Below are 19,735 nucleotides of genomic sequence, written 5' to 3'. Positions count from 1 at the left end.
GGGGCGGTCTCCCGGACCCGACACCCGAAGCTCCACCCTTTTGCAGAGGCCATTGAACTTAACTGTGAGCGACGGATATATATAGCCAATCAGAGTCCGATCTGCAACATAGAGTGATTCTGAAGCTACCAATCCCGCCCCGCAACATCTGAGCCGCCGGAAGTCGTAGTTTCTGAAGAGCCTCGAGTAAGGCGGCCGCCTGGGGCCCCGAGAGCCAGAGAACTGCAAATCCCGGCGGGCACAGCGCCTGAGCGCTTCCGGCTCGAATGTCCTGTCCCTTTCCCGGCCAGCGGTAGAGGGGGCACGATGAAGCGGGAGGGTGGCGCTGCGGTTTCCAAGCGGCCACGGGCGGGTGAGTGTCCTAGCGGCGTGCCTGGCCTGGGGCTCGCGCCTTGGGCCCGCGTCTTGTGCCCGCGCGGTGGGGCGGAGGGCCGGCGTGTTGGTGTCTGGGGAATGGGTCGGGCCTGGGGGGCGGGGCTGAGACGCTCCGGGGTCTCCCCGGTCAGTCCGTCTGTCTGTCAGCGGGTCCGTCACTCATTCCCTTTCTCCATTCTCTCCTTTATTCATTCCTTCTTCCTGCGTTTACTGATCGCCGCCGGGTGCCCAGCACTGTCGTAGGCGCGGGGAGACTGCGGAGAGCATGATCCCAGTTCTCCTAGGCTCTTCTCGTGCAGGGTTTGTCAACCTCGCCACTCTTGATACTCGTGCCCATCATTCCCTGCGGTGCCTTGTAGGGTGTTGAGCAGTATCCCTGGTGTCCACCCACTGGATACCAGTAACCTCCCCCACCCCCGAGGTGACAACCAAAAATGTCTCCAGACATTTCCAAGCGTACCCGCTTTGAGAACGGGTGATCTAGAGAGGGGCGCGGGATTGACAATACACAGACACAGTCATGAAGATTTGTGATAGGTGCCATGAAAAAAAGAAGCAAGGTATTGAGAAAGAGAGTACCGGGGGCTCCTGAATGGCTTGGGGAGGGGGCACCTACAGTGAGCATCCCGTCCTGGAAAGTTGCTAGAAGAGCTTTTTGGGCAGAGGTAGCAAGATGTGCAAAGGCCCAGGGTGAGGAAGCTCAGTGGACACCAGCGGGTACTGGCAACGTCATGAGAAGTGAATTGGTGAAGACACACCAGAGTGCAGGATGGGGATTGTATTGTGCTTACAAGGGAGGCTGTTGGAGGACTCAAGCACAGGAGAGAGGGCATCAGGTCTAAGTCTAATAAAGAGCCTCTGGTTGTGAGTGGAGGATGGACTGCTGGCTTCAGTGGGGAAGTAGGAGAGAGTGAGGAGGCTGGCTTGTGTGCAGAGGAGAGTGGGTTGGGGCCCTCCTCTCCTAGTTCTCACTGGGTCTGGCTGCCCGGGCCTGGTTGTCTTGAGCCAGGTCAGGGTGGTCAGCTGCGGATGAGTCTGGGGTCCTGCTGGATCACACCCTGCTCTAGGGGGGAAGAGGTTCCACCCTACTTTGCTGTGTCCCTTGCTTAGAGCTCTATGCTGCCCAGCCTGTCAGCACACCCTTCTCCCATCCCTCAGACCCCTCCCCACACACACACAGGCCCCCTCTCCTGGGGCCTGCCCACCCCCTGGCCTTTGCCAACTATGTGGCCTCTCTCTTCCTCATTCCTTTTCTTGGGCCTCTCCCTTCCCACACCCCTTCCCCTCTCCGTCATAAATTCCCACTTTCACTGCTCTGCAGATTCAAGTTTCTCCATGGAAACCCCAGGCCCTGTGTCTCAAGGTGCCTGCATCCTATAGCAGTACTGTCTCCAGGAAGCCAGAACCTCCCTCAGGGGGAGAGCAGGGAAAAGGGCAGTCTGGCTGAAAGAGACAGGCTGGGAAGGAGCATAGGGCCTGGCCTGCAGTGAATGTGAACCTTAGCCAGTTGGCTGGACAAAGGAATGGACAGTTTGGGAAATGGAAGAAGATGCAGTTGAAGGGCCTGAGCCGCTTGGGAGGCTTCGGCAGCCCAGACACTGTGATTTGGCCTCTAGCTGGCATGGCTTGGGGAGGGGCTGGCTTACATGCAAGGTGGAGCTCCTCAGCTTGCCCGCGGCAACAGAGGAAGCAGAAGGAACAGGGCTTTGGTCAGCCTTGGCCGTGACCCCTCGCTGGCTGTCTGTGCCTCGGGTGGCCTCTCAGCTTCCATTTTCAGTTTTCAGGGAGGAGCTGATGTCAGTGGCGCCTTGACTGTTAAGTCACATGGCATCTCTCACAGTTCCTTCCAGACTTGGGTACATCCACTCCATTTAATAGGTGAGAAATCCGAGGACCTGGCAGGCAAGTAACTTGCCCAGAGTCGCACACCTGTTAAGTGGCAGAAGCAGAATTTGAACTCAGGTCTGAGTCTGGCACTTGTGGGTGGGCACCTAGGACTTCAGACCTCTGGCTCAGACCCATGAAGATGGACCCACCAACCCCTCTCAACAGATGCCTTCAGTGTCCGCTGTGCACTGGCCGTGGGGCAGAAGAGGTATGGTTGCTCCCCAGAGGAGCGTGGAGTCAGGTGGGGCAGGCGAAGCAGGAGGTGGGCATTGGGGGGGTGCTGATGTCACTGTGCACACCTGGCCCTTGGCCGCCCTAGGCAGGAGGAGGCGAGCTGTCTGGAAGCCTTTTGGAGGGGTGAACAATCCCAGGAGCACCTAGGGAGGGCACCCAGCGGGGAAGGAGCAGCCCAGCAGACACCAGACTGGAGGAATGTGCCAGAGGGCTGGATGGTGAGGGCTAGATGGAGGAGTGGGCTGGGCCAGACCTCTGCCCTCCACGCTCCCGGTCACCTCCAGACCCAGATCTGGCCCAGGGACTGCGTGCCCTTCCTGACTTCTACAGGGGAGCAAGAAGGAGGAAGCCCAGGAGACAGAAGCCACGCAGGGCGCGATGAGAAAACGGCCAAGGGAGCCTGGAGGTGCAGACTGGGCCCAGGCACTGCTGGCCACTTGGCTCTTGGGCGAAGGCCCAGGGCCTGTTTCCATGAGTTTAGACCCACTAATTTAGGGACATGCTTCCCAGTTCCACCCCTGCAGTCGAAGCTAGGCTGGGCACTGAAGTGGAGGGAAGGTGTGGACAGGAAAAAGTGGCCCTGCAGCTGCACACTGAGATAGGGGGATGAATGCCACCTCTTCCCAGAACATGCTCTCCCTGTTCTGGATCCGGCCAACCCCTTCCTCCAGGAAGCCCTCTGGATGTCCCCCAGGCTGGGCCAGGTTCCCACCTCATACATGGCCATCAGATGTGGGAAAAAAAGGATGGGGAGATGAGGCTGGCCCCAAGGGAACTGGGGAAGGGAAGGCATTCCCATTGCCAAGTGGGGGTTAAGGCCAGGCCACAGAGCAGGAGAGACTCCCTCTAGCACAGGGGGCCAGGTAGGCTGGAGAGGCTGGACCTGGACAGGAAAGGCCAGGAGGCTGGGTGGAGGGTGCAAGGGGGCAGAGCCCTTGGGAGGGGAGGTCACAGCAGGTGTCTAGGTAGGCAGCTTTGAAACCTCTGGGGAGTCCAGGCTGTGGATACCGAGGGAAGGATGGCAAGGTGAGGGCAAAGGTCTGGGCTGAGTGCTGGGAGGGAAGGGAGGCCGGGCAGACCTCAGATCAGGGCCTGCTGAGGGGGTTCCCAACATCACACCCTTCCTGTTTGGGATGGAAAAGGCATATGAAGGGGACTCCAGGAAACAGCCAGGGGAAGTGTGTGTGGCTTTGCTATGGCAACCAGGCCTGTGTCTATAGGATTTGGCAGCCTGGCCTGGGCTTGGGCCTGGGGGCCTGGGGGCCCAGGGAAGGGCTTACTGGGGGGCTGTGCAGTCTGAAGGTGATGCCAGGGGCTGCACCTGGAGCTCCGGCCACAGTCCAGCCAGCTGGCCACCCACGGCTCCATGGCAGGAAGGGACGAGGATTCCCGAGCCACCCACGCTCCTCCCTGGGGCAGTCGGTGCCAAACGTGTGGCCTGACGACATTTATAGGGCAGTCCACCCCCTCGCTGGCTCAGCATGTGCTGTTCAGGGAACCCCACCACATCTGCTGCCTAGGGCTATCAGAGGAGCTGCCTTGAGGTGGGGCTCGGCCGCGTCTGGCCACCCCACTGCCCCCAGCTCTGGCATGGCCAGCCTAGGCTGCCGCTCCACTGGCTGCCAGCCACGGGACCATGCCTAACCCACACCCCCTCTGGGTACTTCCTAAGGGAAAGGGGGGTCATGTCCCACAGTCCTGAGGGTGAGGCCCCAGAAGATCCCTTTGGGATCCCTCCAGGGGACAGGCTGAGGAGGGGCCCCGATGGAGCTGGCCTGCCCTCCTGCGCAGGCTGCTCAGAGAAGGGGGCTGATGAGGGGCTTTCCTGAAGAGGGGCTGTGGTGGAGAAGTGCAGGGGCTGGGGCGTTCTGGGCAGATCGCTGTTTCCTCATTGGGTGGTGAGTGCACCGCAGGCCCCAGGAGCCCTTTAGACATGGATGTGGGTGGACAAAGACCCCTGGGTCTTGACCCCTGGCTCAGGCGAGGCAGGGGACGGGCTGCTCCTGCACGGACCCTAAGCATCCGTAGGTCCCACTCTCCCATCAGCCTTATCCAAGGTGGACAGCCCCATTTCCATCAGGACCTGGGGGCTTTTCTCTTTCTGGGGTAGAATCCTTGAGTCCCTCCCCTGGGCTCTGCTGAGGCACCTGGGAACAGGAGGTGTGGGGACTTGGCAGGGAGTGGGGAAGGACTGAGGGGAAGCCCTTTCTCGCCCTCCTCAACCCCAGGTCTCCCTAGTCGGCCCATCCCGCGGCTTTTCCCAGTTTGAGAGAGGCCAGGCTCTGGGTTGGCTGAGGATTCTTGCTCTAGTTGACAACTTCCTGCCTGCCTAAGAGCCTTAGGCTGACTGTGGGGTGGGGAAGAGGCCTCCTCCTCTGGGGGGCCAGGGCACACCCACAGGACGGCTGGGCCCAGCCTCCCTGTAGCCCCAGCCAGGGGAGTGCTGCGTGTGCTGTTATGTTTCTGGGGTTTTGGCCTCCAGAGCCAGAGAATACTGGGGAAGACCATTATTGCGAAATGCAGCCCCCAGGGACCGGCCTGAGGGCAGGCCGAGGGCATCTTGCTTAATTCTGAGATGCTGTGGATGCAATCTCTGGTTCTGGTTCCGGGTGGGCGGGGCGAGCAGGGACTTCCCCCCACCCCCCTGTCCAGGGCTGGGACTGCACACTGAACCCTGTGAACTGGGAAATGGTTCCCGCCCTCCTTCCCTCACTCAGCTTGGTTCACGGGCTGGTCTTGTACGTCCCCTACTGGGTCCTGTGTCATCGCTGTGGGCCTGACCGCTATTGGCTGTCTGCAGACTTCCCGGCCTGATTTGCATGTTGCCCTGCGGGCCCTGCGTGCCTTTCTGTTTACTTCACTTCAGAGTGCAGGACAGCCAGACACCAGCTCTCCCAGGCTACAGCAACAGGCACTTGGGCACCCGGCACCGAAGGGGGGCGGGCAGCGGGCTGGCTGAGGTCCTGGGGAAGTGCCTGCTGTGGCCCTGGCCACCCGGACCGTGGGTGCCGCTTGCTGGAGCCAGCAGCTGGCTTCTTGGCCCTGGGAGCTTGCACTGGAAGGAGCAGATGGATTGTAAAATCCAGGTCAGTGTCAGCCAGTGGCCTCCCTGTGACACCCCCCACTTCCGCCCCCGTGGTGCTAAGGCTGGAGTCAACCCTGGGTTTCCCCAAAGGGCGGAGCTTTTCATGCTGATGCGAGGAATCTTGGAGCTCCCACTCTCCACTGTCTGGGCCTCACTGGAGCCAGAGTGTCCTTACCCCAAGCAGGGCGGCCCCCAAGACTTCCTGCTTAGCGTGCAGACTCACAGCAGGGCTGGAGGTGGGCTTCTGGACAAGCCCCTTTCACCCCTCTGCCTGAGGGCCTGGCGCTGACCACTCTCAGGAGCCCCCGTCTCTCCCCTGAGAGGACAGGCCACCAGAGAGCCTGGGCTGGGGCAGGCAGCCAAGCCCCCCGAGTCACAGCGGGGAAAGTGGTGGGCAAGACGGGGGGACTTTGGCCAAGCTCTCAGGACCCCCTATATAGCCAGACCCACAGGGGCTCAGAGCCCTGCGGGGGAGGTGCCTCATGGCAGTGCCAACTGCAGGGGCCAAGAGCCACCCTGTCAATGCCTGAGTCTCAAAGTTTGGGAGGGTGGCGTGCAGGTGGCATTTGAAGGGGTGGGCAGCTTGGGAGCACAGTACAGAGGGTGGGGTATGCTTGAGAGCCCCTCCCCTCCCTGCAAACCTGCAGGCTGCATTGGGGGACCATTGGGTGGGCCCCAGGTCACACTGCTTGGCCGTAGGGGGTGGGGCGTGGACGTCGCTAGATGGTCCAGGTCAGGAGGACCTGGTGTGGAAGGTGCCAGAACCAGCTGGACTGTACAGTTGCTCTCTGCTGGACTCACAGTAGGGGGCAGAGAGCATCTCCCGCCTTCTCCCACAGTGTGGGGGGCTTAGCAGCCCTTCACCCCTGGAGCCTCACAGTCCTGCGGGACTCTAGACCACAGGGTGGGTCCCTGCCTGCCACGCGGCCCCAGGAGCAAGATGAACCTGACCTCCTAGAGCAGTTCCTGATGCTGGTCTGATGGCTGGGCCGGGTGCCAGGCAATGAGCCCACAGTCCAGGGGATGCTGCTGGGAGTCTCCTGAGGTGGAGAGCTCAAGTGGGCTTGTTGACAGCAGTCCTGAGCATGTGTCCTTCCTCCCCGTGGGGAGCTTGGCTTCAAGCCGGCAGTCTCATGGCTCTCAACACAGCCGACTGCTGCAGGGGGAGACTGTGCTCCTGGCTACAGACTGTTGAGGGTCCTGACATGGGAAAGACTGCTCCCAGGGGGTGCCTACTGATAGGGCCACCACAGGGTGGGTGCTGTCTCGGGAATGGAGCAGCTCTCCCTGGGGTCCCGTCCTAGTGTGAGGTGCTGACTGGGTCTCCTTTTCTTTCTAATCTCTTCCTACTCTGTGGGTACACCTGGGCCTGGCCAGCTCTCTCAGGGCCCATCTAGCCCCTCTCTTCTTGGGTGGGAGTCACCAGAGACCTGGGATGATTCCCACTGTGCCTTCTCCCTGCCACCCCAGCCCTTGAGACTGGGTCACACTGGGGCACCCTTTGTTCCTGGAGTGGGTGACCTGCACAAGGTCAAGAGTCGGAATTCTTCACTCCTCCCCTGCCCGAAGGGGCTTTCTGCATGTGGTGAGGCTGGAGAGGGGCTGGGCTCCAAGTACGTCACCCACAGGTTCTCTGCGGGCACGGCCAGCATCCTCGACATCCTGCAGACCAGGCGGCTTCGGCCTGACCACACCTGCCCTGGCAGGAAACAGGCCTGTGGCTTTGTCCTGCTGTGTATACCCAGCCTTGGCCCCAGGGACATTCAGACCTCGGACCCAGAGGAGCAGACAGAGCAGGGGTGAGGGCCTCTCCAGCTCTGGGGTGGAGCTGGTGGGCTTTTCCAAAGGGCTAAGCCTTAAAGCAAGGTAGAACTGAGTGTCAGCTGCCTGCTTGCACCTAGGGTCTCCTCCTTTCCTCTGGCCTGTGCACACCTGGGACAGGAGGGAGGGGAAGGGACTTTGCCCGCATGGACCTGCCCTTGTTGGGATTGGTGGTGGAGAGAGACTGAAGCGTGGCCTGTGGTGGACTGGCCAGAGGGAGCCTGCCTGTGTGGAGCGGCCCCACCAACCGACAGGGGCTTGGCCACCATCTCCAAAGCCCTTCATTTGTGCTCCACCCATAGGGGACGCTGCCCGAGGACCTTAGATGCCTCTCTAGAGCATGAGCTCGGGCAAGAGCGCCCGCTACAACCGCTTCTCCGGGGGGCCTAGCAACCTTCCTACCCCAGACGCCGCCACCGGGGTAAGGGGGACACCCTCGGGGAAGGGTCTGCCTCTGTGCACACCCCACATACCCAGGGCCCCAGAAGAGCTTCCAGAGCCGTCCTCTCCCTACCTGGAGGTCCCTTGGGTGGGCCATGCCGTGTGTGTGGTTGGCATGTCCGAGTATATGCACGCATGTGGACTCGTTAGGGGGAAAGCATGTCAGCTTATGTCCACGTGTGTGTCCACATCCTCACTGGGGCCAAGGCCAAGTCTCATCTGTTCTCTCTCCAGACCAGAATGGAAACGACCTTCGGGCCCGCCTTTTCGGCTGTCACCACCATCACAAAAGGTGAGCCTGTGAGCTCAGGCCAACCTGGGCTGGGCAGGAGTCCCCCATCCTCCTCCCACACCCCCACATCCTCCTGCACCTGCGTCCCGGGGCCTCGCCTGCCGCCTCTCTGGGGTGGGCTGCCCGACTTCTCCGGCACCACTTTGCACACCTGTCCTTTATCAAGCAACCCCTGACTCGTCCCACCCAGGCTTCTAGCAGGCTCTGAAAGGTCAGGACTGGGGACCAGGCTGGGCATGGGGAGGTGATAAGAAGTACTCACGGGGTCCTTTCCCGAGTCTGGTCCCATGGTTGAGCCCTCAGCACTGTGTGTTCTGGGAGGTGGTGAGGAACTAGACCACGAGGTCACAGCCTCCTTCCCGAAGACATGAGGGCATGTGGCCCCTCCTGTCAGGACCCGTGCTTCTGGGGAGCAGTGTGTGTTCTTTTGCCTTTTCAGGACTCTGCCCCTCATAGGAGAACACCAGCTGCTAATTAGTTTTTTAATTGCTTTTCCACGGTATCTTCTTGATACACTTTTTGGCGGGGTCACCAGGCCGCCGTGGACATCTGCTCACACAGGCTCCTTTTTACCGCTGGGTGACCCCCTCGGGGCTGTGAAAGAGCCCTCTTTTTTTCTTAAATGTTCTTTTCTGAGGAAAAAGCAAATATACATACCCCTTAATCGCATCACCCGAGTAATTGTTCTTTAATTTCTTATCTACCTTTAGAAACCATGTAGCACCCTGTCGTGGCAGTCAAAAGCTCCCGGGCAGAGAGTAACGGGGGCCTGTCTCGCCCATGGCCAACCCAGCAACTCCCTCAGTGTCAGGGATGGTCAGAGCCAGTGACCAGGCACGAACAGTTGCCTCACCCAGCCCCTCTCATTACGGACAGAGAAACTGAGGCCCAGTCACAGGGCAGCCATTTGAAGCCTGGATCATTAACCAGGCCTTTGGGGCTGGTTGTTGCAACATCTGGCCCTGGCTGGGGCCTGAGACCAGTGTTGGCCACTGTAGGCCTCTGGCTGCTGCCTTTAGGGCCTGTGAGGCTGGCTCCTGTTCCCACGTGGACCCCTGACCAGTGCCTTCTCTGGGCAGCTGGGGTGACGTGCAAGAGGAGGAGGGCCATGCCTTCAGCAGCCTTCCCTGTAGGAGGCCAAGAGGGCCTGTGGCCGGTTCCTGATTCTGGCCACACCAGGGGAGGAGGTGGGCGGAGAGGGGACCTAGACCACCAGGCTGCCATCCTGGCCCCACCACGTACCAGCTGAGGGGCCTCGGACCTCTCTGCCTGTGGGTGGCAGGGCTGGGGCTGGGAGCTTCTGGACTCAGCGCTGGGACTGTCCAGGGCAGGCTGAGCCCTGCGGGTGAGCTGCAGGCACTGGTTAGACCTGGGGAGGCAACCACAACCCCCAGCCCAGCCTCTGCCCCTGCCTGGCCCATCTGCGAAGGAGCCCACTGCCTGCCACGGTGGTCAGGCCTCCCCGCACGGCCCCGCTCGCAGCATCTCAGCCCTCTTTTCTTCACAGCCGATGGGACCAGCACATACAAACAGCACCGCAGGACGCCCTCTTCCTCCAGCTCCCTCGCCTACTCACCGCGGGACGAGGAGGACAGCATGGTAGGTCTGTGCCTCGCTCCCCCCTCCCCACCCCTCCAGAGCCTGCTTCCCACCATGCCCTCCCTCCCGGTGCCTAGGGCCCAGGAGGAGTTGAAGGTGGAGGCTCTGCCGCGAGCTCAGGTCTGAGGTTGAAGCAAGCTGGTGTCAGAGGCCCAGCATGTGCAACACCCTGAGGCCTGAGCACCCATGGCTGGGTTTCCAGAGAGCGCTGGTGAGGGTGGCTAAGCCAGAGGGTGTGGCGCCTGCAGGCTGAGAGGAGGCAAGTTTGGCTCCATCTTGTGGGGGTGGGAGCCACAGAAGGTTCATTCGGGAGGGTAACAAGATCAGATCCCCATTTAAAAAATATTTATGTATTTATTTATTTATTTTGGCTGCGTTGGGTCTTCGTTGCTGCACATGGGCTTTAGTTGCAGCGAGTGAGGGCTACTCTTCTTTGCGGTGCGTGGGCTTCTCATTGCAGTGGCTTCTCTTGTTGCGGAGCATGGGCTCTAGGGCGTGCAGGCTTCAGTAGTTGTGGCTCACGGGCTCTAGAGTACAGGCTCAGTAGTTGTGGCGCACGGGCTTAGTTGCTCCACGGCATGTGGGATCTTTCTGGACCAGGGCTCGAACCTGTGTCCCCTGCATTGGCAGGCGGATTCTTAACCACTGCGCCACCAGGGAAGTTCCCAAATCCCCATTTTTAAAGCTTCCTCTGTTGCTGAGCAGAGTATGAATGGGTGGGTTGCCGCGTAGAGGCAGAGGCCCCGAGTCTGGGGTTCCTGACGAGGGAGACCGGGTTCAGCAGGTGGGGAAAGATGGACAGGCCCAGGCTGGGGTCAGTGAGGAAGGGCTTCGGGTCAGAGTTGGAGCTGGCTGTCGGTACCCAGGCCGTGTGGCCAGGGTCACAGTGGCCATTCCCTGTTTGTCGGTCCTTGCCCGGCTCTGGGACTGCTGCGGGAAGCGAAGGCTGGCCCGGCTGGTGGGGGTGGGACGCGAGGACCCTCCCACTGCCACTCACCTCTCCTGTGCCTGCTTTTTGGTTTCCCTCAGAGCCCCCGACAGACCCCGGCCAGTGCTTCAGCCCTTCTAGCCTCCCAGCACCGAAGGCTTCTCCTCATGCTGGGCAGCCAGGCCTTTGTTTCCTATTTAATAGGGAGGAAAAAAGTATTTTTAATTATTCAAACAAACACGTTTGTGTGCCCAGCACTTCACTAGGCCCTCCCTAAGCCCGAGCTCCCCCTCCCTTGGTCTCTGCCTGCCGCGGTCTCCGGGACCTGTGACCTGCCCACGGAGTGAGGCTGGGAACAGAAGGCTCGCCTGCCCAGCTGGGCCTTGAAGGAAGTGAATTCCCCGTGCCTATGGTTTCTGGAATCCTTGGGTTTTGGTGGCTCTAAGGAGGTAGGCGTGTGCTGTGAGGGCCCTGAGCCGCGGCCACCTGGGCACCATCTCTATTGGACGTTCGGCCCCCACAGGCTGCCCCCTCTGCTTGCCCTGGGGAGCTGGGCCGTCCCCCAGTCCCTGTACTTTAGGGCTAGCTACCCTGCCCCCAGCCCCGGCCTGGCAGCCACAGCCCCTTCACTCAGGAGGAGTGGGAGCCCCGCAAGGGGCAGGCGGGCAGGGGGGCAGGGGGCTAGGGTGGCAGGGGAGAACAGAGCCAGGCCGGGCCCCGAATGCTTAGCCCAGCTCCTGTCTGGACCTGCTCTCACCCTCTGGTTTCCATCGCTGCCCTGGGGATAATTTGACACTTCTTCTGATTTCCCCTCTTGTTTCTCATGTGGCATTTCCATGCAAACATGCCACTTGAGATGCTGTGACGGGAGGGAGATGCTACCCTGGTGAGGGAGGTCCCTGTCTGCGGGCATGCTGGGGACACTGATCTCTGCTGCACCTGCTCGGGGAAGCCGGGCCCTGGTACTGCCCAGCCAGCCTCCCTCTGCCCGCGGTGGGTCCCACACCCCGGGCTGGCGGGGAGGGGATCATTCCAACAGTCCCCACACCCACAGAGGCTCAGATAGAGGCAGCCACGTCCCAGAGTGGCTGGGACCTAGAGGGGGCAGGTGGGCTGGGCGTGGAGGCAGGAGGTTTATGGCTCATGAATGAAGCTTTGGGGCAGGAGGGGAAGAGCGTGGGGAGTGATTGCTCTTGGAGTATCTCTTCTGGAGGGTTCCAGGCCCAGAGGGGAGGAAGGGACAGTACCCCTTGCCCTGGCACTCCCCCAGATCCGTGTTTCTGGTGGCTCAGGCAGAGACGAGCACCCGTGGCCCCCCCTCCTGCTCTCAGAAGCTTGGTTGGGGTTTGGTGGGGGTGTCCCCACCTCCCCCCCAGGCAGCCTCACTGGCCTGGGCTAGTGTCCCCGGCCAGGACAGCCAGGCCGGTGGCTGAGCCCAGCGGGCACCTGGAGCCCTGCAGCTTCCCGCAGCCAGCCTTCCACCCCCTTCCCTCCAGCAGTCTGGGGGCCGTGGCCACCCCCGCCCCGGGATTGGCTGGTGGAGGTGTCCCCTCTGCGGCCTACATTCCCTCACGGGAAGCAGGAAGCAGGCCGAGCGTGTCCTCGTAGAATTGAATAGCAGGAAGTCTCTCCATTTACACAAAGAAAGTTGGCAGATGTGAGCAGGCGTCCCAACCACAGGGCCGGGACTGCCAGGCAGGCGGGGCCTGGGCGTCGCACCGGCTCCCCGCACACAGCCGGGCCGTGGGCTAAGTGGGCGCCCACTGGGACGGGGGTCTGAGCCCGGCCCTCCTGCCAGCTGACGGCCTCCCGTCTGCCCGCAGCCCCCCATCAGCACCCCACGCCGCTCTGACTCGGCCATCTCCGTCCGCTCCCTGCACTCGGAGTCCAGCATGTCCCTGCGCTCCACGTTCTCGCTGCCTGAGGAGGAGGAGGAGCCGGTAGGTGTGGCCGGGCAGGCTCTGTGCAGACTCCAAGGGACCCTCCCCGTCCTGGGGTGTTGGGGGCACCTTCCCCTCAGGCCCTGATCGGGGCCCCTGATCCGCACGGGGGGCTGGGCTGGGTCCCCCAGGCACGTTCTTCTCACTCCCCACCCCAGGGGCTGCCCAGGCATCAGCTTTGGGAATGAAAGGCGGGTCCTATGTGGGGCCCTTTCTAGTCTCTGTCCCAGGGAGAGGGTAGGTATCATGGGGTGAGGGCATGGCTGGAGGGGTCCTTCCTGCTCAGGTCTACTGGAGCTCAGGCCCAGCCGTAGGCTTCAGCGGACTCCTCCTCTCAGGACACACCCCGGCTGAGGTGCTTCCACCCCAAGAGGGCAGCCCAGGCCCACAGGGGAAGGGGCTGGGTGCCCTCACCCATGTCAGCAGTCCCAGGCCCCACCCTCACCCAGCCCTGCCTGTTCTAGGAGCCACTGGTGTTTGCCGAGCAGCCCTCGGTGAAGCTCTGCTGCCAGCTCTGCTGCAGTGTGTTCAAGGACCCTGTGATCACCACGTGTGGGGTGAGGCTGCCCCTCCCCGACCTGTGCACCACCGTGAGGCCCCTTTCATGGGGAGCCTTGGCCTCGCTCACAGGCCTGGTCTTGCCACCCAGCAGGTGCCCTTTGCAGTGGGCACGGGGTGGGGGCAGCTCTGCGGCCACACCCCAATCCGTCTATTGTCTTCACAGCACACCTTCTGTCGAAGATGCGCCTTGAAGTCAGGTAGGGCCCTCTCAGCCTAGGCTCATTCCCCAGTGGCGGGGAGGTCCCTCCGGGGAGGTCCGGCCTGGGCCTAGCACTGATGGAGACCCTGGCTGCACAGCCGCTTCTCCCTAGTCCTCCTGTGGCAGCGGTTCCTGGGTGACTGCTCAGGCCAGGCTCGGGCCAGGCTCAAGACCTTGATGAGCACGGCAGCTCAGAGCCCGCCCCACGGTGGGTGTGGGTGGGCCTTCTGGGCACAGCGCCCACTCTCTCGGACGCTGCCCCTGCTGTCAAGGCTGCCGGCCTCACCCTCTCAGGCCTTAGCGGCTGGCCCAGGACTGGCCCTCTCCATGCTCTGTCCCCAGCTCTCTTGGCCCTGCACCAGACTCTCGGGTCAACTGAGAGGCCTCTGCCACCACCTGCTCACCCAGTGGTCATTCTCGGTGGCCCAGCCATGCACCCTTTCCTGTTCCAGGAGCCCCAGAGGGGAAGGTAGATGGGTGGATTAGGCCCCTGACAGAGGCTCAGCCCACCCAGCTGGGGGAGCATGTTCCAGGCCTGCCGCCTGCTAGGGAATGGTCTCCCCCAGAGCAGCCTAGCCATAGTGCCCAGGGCAGGGCTGCCAGGGGAGATGGTGGCCGGGTGGGCTGTGGGGTCAACACGCCCTCCCCCCCAGAGAAGTGTCCTGTGGACAATGCCAAGCTGACGGTGGTGGTGAACAACATCGCAGTGGCTGAGCAGATTGGCGAGCTCTTCATCCACTGCAGGCACGGTTGTCGGGCAGTGGGGGGCGGGAAGCCCACTGTCTTTGAGGTGGACCCCCGAGGGTGTCCCTTCACCATCAAGCTCAGCGCCCGGAAGTAAGTGCCCCCCTCCATCCCCAGTCCCCACCCCCCAGGGGTACTGAGAATCGGTGCCCCTGGGGACTCAGCCCCCCCTCCCCATGTCCCATCTGCCCCAGGGACCACGAGGGCAGCTGTGACTACAGGCCTGTGCGGTGCCCCAACAACCCCAGCTGCCCGCCCCTTCTCAAGATGAACTTGGAGGCACATCTCAAGGAGTGCGAGCACATCAAGTGTCCCCACTCCAAGTACGGGTGAGTGGGCGGGGGTGGGCGCACGGGGCTGCCCCGGGGTGGGGGTGGGCGGACCTGAGGGGGTGAGTGGGCCTGGGCTGGCATTCACGGTCCCTCCTTCAGCAAACCTTGGTTGAGATCCGCCTGTCTGCCGGGCTCTGGGGAGACGACCTTAGCGGGAACCACACCATCGTCTATGTAATTACAAACTGAGGTACAGGTGCTGAGGAGACCTACGCACCATGGGAACACGGAGGACGGAGCGGTCAGGGAGCTGCGGGTGGTTGGGGAAGGCACGAGCTGAGAATGAATGCATGCATGGGCACGAGCTGGGCAAAGACCTGGGTGAGGGCTTCCGGCAGCTGGTGGAGTTGAGAGCAGAGGGGAGGTGGGGGTGGGAGAAGGGGCAGCAGCTGGCTCTTTAGGGCAGAAGCTGGTGAGGTGGTGGAGGAGCCCTTGAAGAGCTCTGAGCAGGAGCGAAGTGATAACTGGATTGCTGGGTAGAAGCAGGATGGGTAGGTGGGTTGGTGGGCATGCAGGTATGCAGAGGATGGTGGCCCATCGGGGCCCATCGGGGCTGCAGTGGGCAGAGAGATTCTTGGGGTTGGGGAGGCAAAGGGAAGAGCCCAACTGGGCGGGCAGTTGAGCAGGTGGGCAGGGCAGCTGTCCTGTCCCTCCAGGTGCACGTTCATCGGAAACCAGGACACGTATGAGACGCACTTGGAGACCTGCCGCTTCGAGGGCCTGAAGGAGTTCCTTCAGCAGACGGATGACCGCTTCCACGAGATGCACGTGGCGCTGGCCCAGAAGGACCAGGAGATTGCCTTCCTGCGCTCCATGTTGGGCAAGCTCTCAGAGAAGATCGACCAGCTGGAGAAGAGCCTGGAGCTCAAGTTCGGTGAGAGCCTGGCCCAGAGGTGGCAGGGGTGCAGCCCCTCCTCCTGGTCCCTGACACCCTGCTCCTGGTCCCTGCTACACAGATGTCCTGGATGAAAACCAGAGCAAGCTCAGCGAGGACCTCATGGAGTTCCGGAGGGACGCGTCCATGTTGAATGTGAGCGGGCAGGGGCCAGATGCAGGGAGGTGGGGTGGGCTGGGGGACACGGGACCATCTCTCAGCTTGGGTCCCAGCAGGAGGCTTGTTCCCACTTATGATTAGGTGTCTGTGCTGGGAGGGCTGTTGCTGCATCTGCCCTGCCCTGGCAGAGCTCAGGCCTGGGGCCATGGAGGGCTGTGGAGCCCTGCCCACCCCACCCTCTGCTCTACTTTTGGCCTCGCAGGACGAGCTGTCCCACATCAACGCACGGCTGAACATGGGCATCCTAGGATGTGAGTATGGGCCCACTGCCGCTCCCGCCGCCATCCCCGAAGCCCCCTCCAGTTCCCCCATCACCAGTTCCCCCATCTCTCTGCAGCCTACGACCCGCAGCAGATCTTCAAGTGCAAAGGAACTTTTGTGGGTCACCAGGGCCCCGTCTGGTGTCTCTGCGTCTATTCAATGGGGGACCTGCTCTTCAGCGGCTCCTCTGACAAGACCATCAAGGTGGGTAGGGTCCTGCCTAGGGGCTTGGCAGCCTGGCGGGGTAGGGGTGGGCATTGCACACCAGCCTCTGCCGGCTCCAGGTCCTGCCCATGGATGGGGCTTTCTCCCCTCCCCCTATGCTCACGTCATTCCTGCCATGGTGCCCCCTGCCACTGGGCTGACCCTGCTGGGACCTGCCCTGATCCTGGTCTCCACAGGTGTGGGACACGTGTACCACCTACAAGTGCCAGAAGACGCTGGAGGGCCATGATGGCATCGTGCTGGCACTCTGCATCCAGGGGTGAGTGCAGGCACACGTGTCCACAGACCACAGGGCCCATGTGGAGCCGGGGATGGGAGGTCCTGTGGACTGTGAGCTTGAGTCCATGGCTGCACGTGTCCTAGAGGTGGCTCTGTCTGCTCCTCCTGGGAGACGCCCTCGACCCTGAGCTGGGCTGAATCATGGGTGGCAGCATGTGGGCCTTCCACCTCTGAAGCTGTACATTCACAGAGCAGAGCCTTGGCCCTGGAGAGCCTCAGGCAGCCAGAGGACAGATGTGGGACCAGAGAGTGGAGGCAGGGGCTCAGCTACTGCTGGCCGGCAGCCAGAGCCCGGGGCGCAGCACCACAGAGAAGCCTGCCTGGCCACCGCCTCACCCCCAGGGTGCCCCTTCTAGACCTTCCCTCCTGTCTTGTGTCATGAGGCTTCGTGTTGTGGGCGTGAGTGTGTGAGTGTGTGTGTATGAGAGAGAGATGCTGGCTCACAGGAAGCAACAGCTTGACTGCCAGCAACACTAACAGGGGTAATTACCTCCCAGCTCAGCTGTCAGATGCTTGCCAGGCAGGCACGGGGCTGGGCCTCCACATCCAAGGTCCCCTCGCTGAGACAGGAAAACCGAGGCTGGGCTCAGCAGTGATCCTGGCAATGGCCCAGGCTGCTGGTTCCCAGTGGCCAGTGCTCCCCCAGCCTGGCCAGGGCATTGTCAGAGAGGGTACTGGCTTCTCGCACCCTGACACCTTGGCTTTACTTCCCCAGGTGCAAGCTCTACAGCGGCTCAGCCGACTGCACCATCATCGTGAGTGGAGCCGGCGGGCGGGCCGGGACCCCCAGGCTCACTGTGCCACTGGGGCCTGGGCTCGGCCAGGGCCTAAGGCTTCCCGTCCTCCCTCCCGCCAGGTTTGGGACATCCAGAACCTGCAGAAGGTGAATACGATCCGGGCCCATGACAACCCGGTGTGCACGCTGGTCTCCTCACACAACATGCTCTTCAGCGGCTCCCTGAAGGCCATCAAGGTCAGGCAAGGTGGTGCACGTGTGTGCCGGGCGGCAGGGTGCCAGTGCCTGCCCCCCAGGCCTGCGCTCACGGCCGCTCCCACAGGTGTGGGACATTGTGGGCACCGAGCTGAAGCTGAAGAAGGAGCTCACCGGCCTCAACCACTGGGTGCGGGCCCTAGTGGCTGCCCAGAGCTACCTGTACAGCGGCTCCTACCAGACAATCAAGGTGCGCCCTCCCTGTGCCGGCTCCATCTGCCCTGCCCCCACGCTGCTAGCGTGGGGAGACCCTCACATGCACTCTGGGTGGTGGGTGGGCTGCTGAGAGGCCCAGGGGATGAGGTGCCTGGCCTGGGACCAAGTAGCCCGCACTTACCCATAGATCTGGGACATCCGGACCCTCGACTGCATCCACGTCCTGCAGACATCTGGTGGCAGCGTCTACTCTATTGCCGTGACGAATCACCACATTGTCTGTGGCACCTACGAGAACCTCATCCACGTAAGAGTGGATGCCAAGGGGCAGGGTCTGACTCTGGGCCCCTGTCTTCCCCGTCTGTGTCTCTGACCTGCCTGTGCCACCCCCTCAGGTGTGGGACATTGAGTCTAAGGAACAGGTGCGGACCCTGACAGGACACGTTGGCACTGTGTATGCCCTAGCGGTCATCTCAACGCCAGACCAGACCAAAGTCTTCAGCGCATCCTATGACCGGTCTCTCAGGGTGCGAGCTGGCCTACCGACGGACAGTGGGAGGCTCAGGGTGGGTGCCAGGCCTGCGCGGTCCTCATGTCCCATGTGCCCCCAGGTCTGGAGTATGGACAACATGATCTGCACGCAGACTCTGCTGCGTCACCAGGGCAGTGTGACTGCACTGGCTGTGTCCCGGGGCCGGCTCTTCTCAGGAGCTGTGGACAGCACCGTGAAGGTCAGTGCCTTGGCTCAGGCCATCCAAAGGGGCTGCATGGGGGGAGCGGGGGCGGGGGAGATGGGATCTAGTGGCCCTGGGCAGGCAGCAGTGAAGGGCGGGTATGGACGGCAGCTGGCTCTGGGGCTGGATGGCCAAAGGGGCACCTGAAACAGAGCCTTTCCCCTGCAGGTGTGGACTTGCTAACAGAATCCAGGCCAGGTCTTGGCTTCCTCTGGGCCTGACCTAGGCCTGTCCAAGTCCAGCGAGCCACATGGCTGGTCTTGGGGTCTCTGCCTGCCCCATGGGAACAGGCAGGCAGACTCAGCCAGGCAGACAGTGCCCTCCCTGCCCTGCGCCCAGTGAGCCTCCCTCTGCTTGGCCTTGTCATCGTCACTGCCAGGACAGTGCCCAGCCCGTCTGGGTACCAGGTACGACGCTCACCAGGCCCACCCTCCATCCCCACTCCAGATGGACTGTGGGCCTTTTTACTCACCTTTTCTACTGTTTTTAGATTGTATATAAATTTGATTACTTCCTGATTGAAATAAAAGCTGCACAGACTGTGGCTTTGAGTGGGGATGGTCCTCAGGGGGAGGAAGAGGCCACCTGAGGACACTGGGGAGCAGAGGCACCAGCAGCCAGTGGGAGGGAAGCTGGGCAGGGACCACAGGAGGCTCCTGTTGACATCCCCAGGATGTACACTCTTGGTGACTTCTCCTTCCTGTCAGGAACAGGCTAACCCCCACTTGCCCCAATGTACATACCCCAAAAAAGTGAACCAGGCAGCTCCATATTCTGCTGTTTATTGACAGCTGACAGTAGCTCCCTGCCCGGACCCCCCCTCCCCACCTGCTGGCCCTGGCCTGGGCCACCCACTGAGGAGAGGCCAGGTAGCTGGCCAGGCCCACCCACCCGGGGACGTGCCAGCACATGACCACTGGAAGGGGCCCCACACACCCAGGCACCACCTTGGCAGACCCCCTCAGCCCACCCGAATCACAATCGCTGGTTTTTGGCGCTTTTTAATTCTCTTTTTTGTTAAGAAATGTCAAAGTTGTGCCCAACACATGTGGATCAGCAAACACGATAGAGGAGGCCAGTCAGTACTTTTTGGAGGGGGGAGACGGAGGGAGAAGGTGAGAACGACCACACGACATGGCCTCAGACCATGAGCAGAGCGTCTGTGGGAACTGGAGCGGGGGTGGGCTGGCTGCGCGGGGCCAGCTCAGGGCCCCAAGGAGGGAGGGTTGGGCACACCCTCACACGCACCACACGCAGCCTGGCATGCATGCCCTGCACCCACTGCTGTCACCCAACTGCCGCGCCCACGTTCACCACGCTGTGCACACAGCTCCCCTGAAGCCCAGATGCACCCTCACACCGGCACCCATGGGAGAGGCAGAGCCCTCCCCACTGTCTCCACGCACAGCCCAGCAGCGAGCAAGGCACATCCTTCAAGTTCTTCAGATGCAGAGAAGTTAGGAGAGAGAGCAGAGGGGAGGCCCTGGCGGAGCACAGACCCCTCCCCCAGACCCCAGCCTCGTGTTTGTGCTACTGGCCCCGGGGGGTCTGGCCACTCCTGGACAGAGGGAGGGAAGGACAGACAGACAGATGGCCG

At 62.0% G+C, this 19,735-nt stretch overlaps 1 protein-coding gene across 6 annotated transcripts; it reads left to right on the top strand.

Moving 5' to 3' along the window:
* The first annotated feature begins 209 nt into the window (after positions 1–209).
* On the top strand, positions 210–18,667 carry TRAF7 (TNF receptor associated factor 7). Of its 6 annotated transcripts, none has more exons than XM_060078607.1 (21): positions 210–352; positions 7,705–7,823; positions 8,078–8,135; positions 9,643–9,734; positions 12,486–12,602; positions 13,067–13,159; positions 13,327–13,360; positions 14,016–14,199; positions 14,301–14,429; positions 15,095–15,312; positions 15,395–15,468; positions 15,695–15,743; positions 15,830–15,957; positions 16,155–16,237; positions 16,973–17,012; positions 17,114–17,230; positions 17,316–17,438; positions 17,592–17,711; positions 17,800–17,931; positions 18,016–18,135; positions 18,307–18,667. In XM_060078607.1, exons 2-21 carry the CDS (start codon positions 7,743–7,745, stop codon positions 18,319–18,321), a joined length of 2,007 nt encoding a protein of 668 aa, XP_059934590.1. In that variant the 5' UTR covers positions 210–352; positions 7,705–7,742; the 3' UTR covers positions 18,322–18,667. The 6 variants fall into 6 exon arrangements, with proteins under 6 accessions (XP_059934590.1, XP_059934588.1, XP_059934592.1 ...); XM_060078605.1 differs by having other exon boundaries at positions 211–352; positions 14,301–14,435; XM_060078606.1 differs by lacking the exon at positions 210–352 and adding an exon at positions 5,393–5,582 and having other exon boundaries at positions 14,301–14,435.
* Positions 18,668–19,735: the final 1,068 nt, after the last annotated feature.

This window comes from Mesoplodon densirostris, chromosome 16, assembly GCF_025265405.1.
Source record: "Mesoplodon densirostris isolate mMesDen1 chromosome 16, mMesDen1 primary haplotype, whole genome shotgun sequence".
NCBI lineage: Eukaryota > Metazoa > Chordata > Mammalia > Artiodactyla > Ziphiidae > Mesoplodon > Mesoplodon densirostris.
The sequence above is the reverse complement of the archived record's forward strand: the minus strand, read 5'-3'. Positions and strand labels throughout refer to the sequence as shown.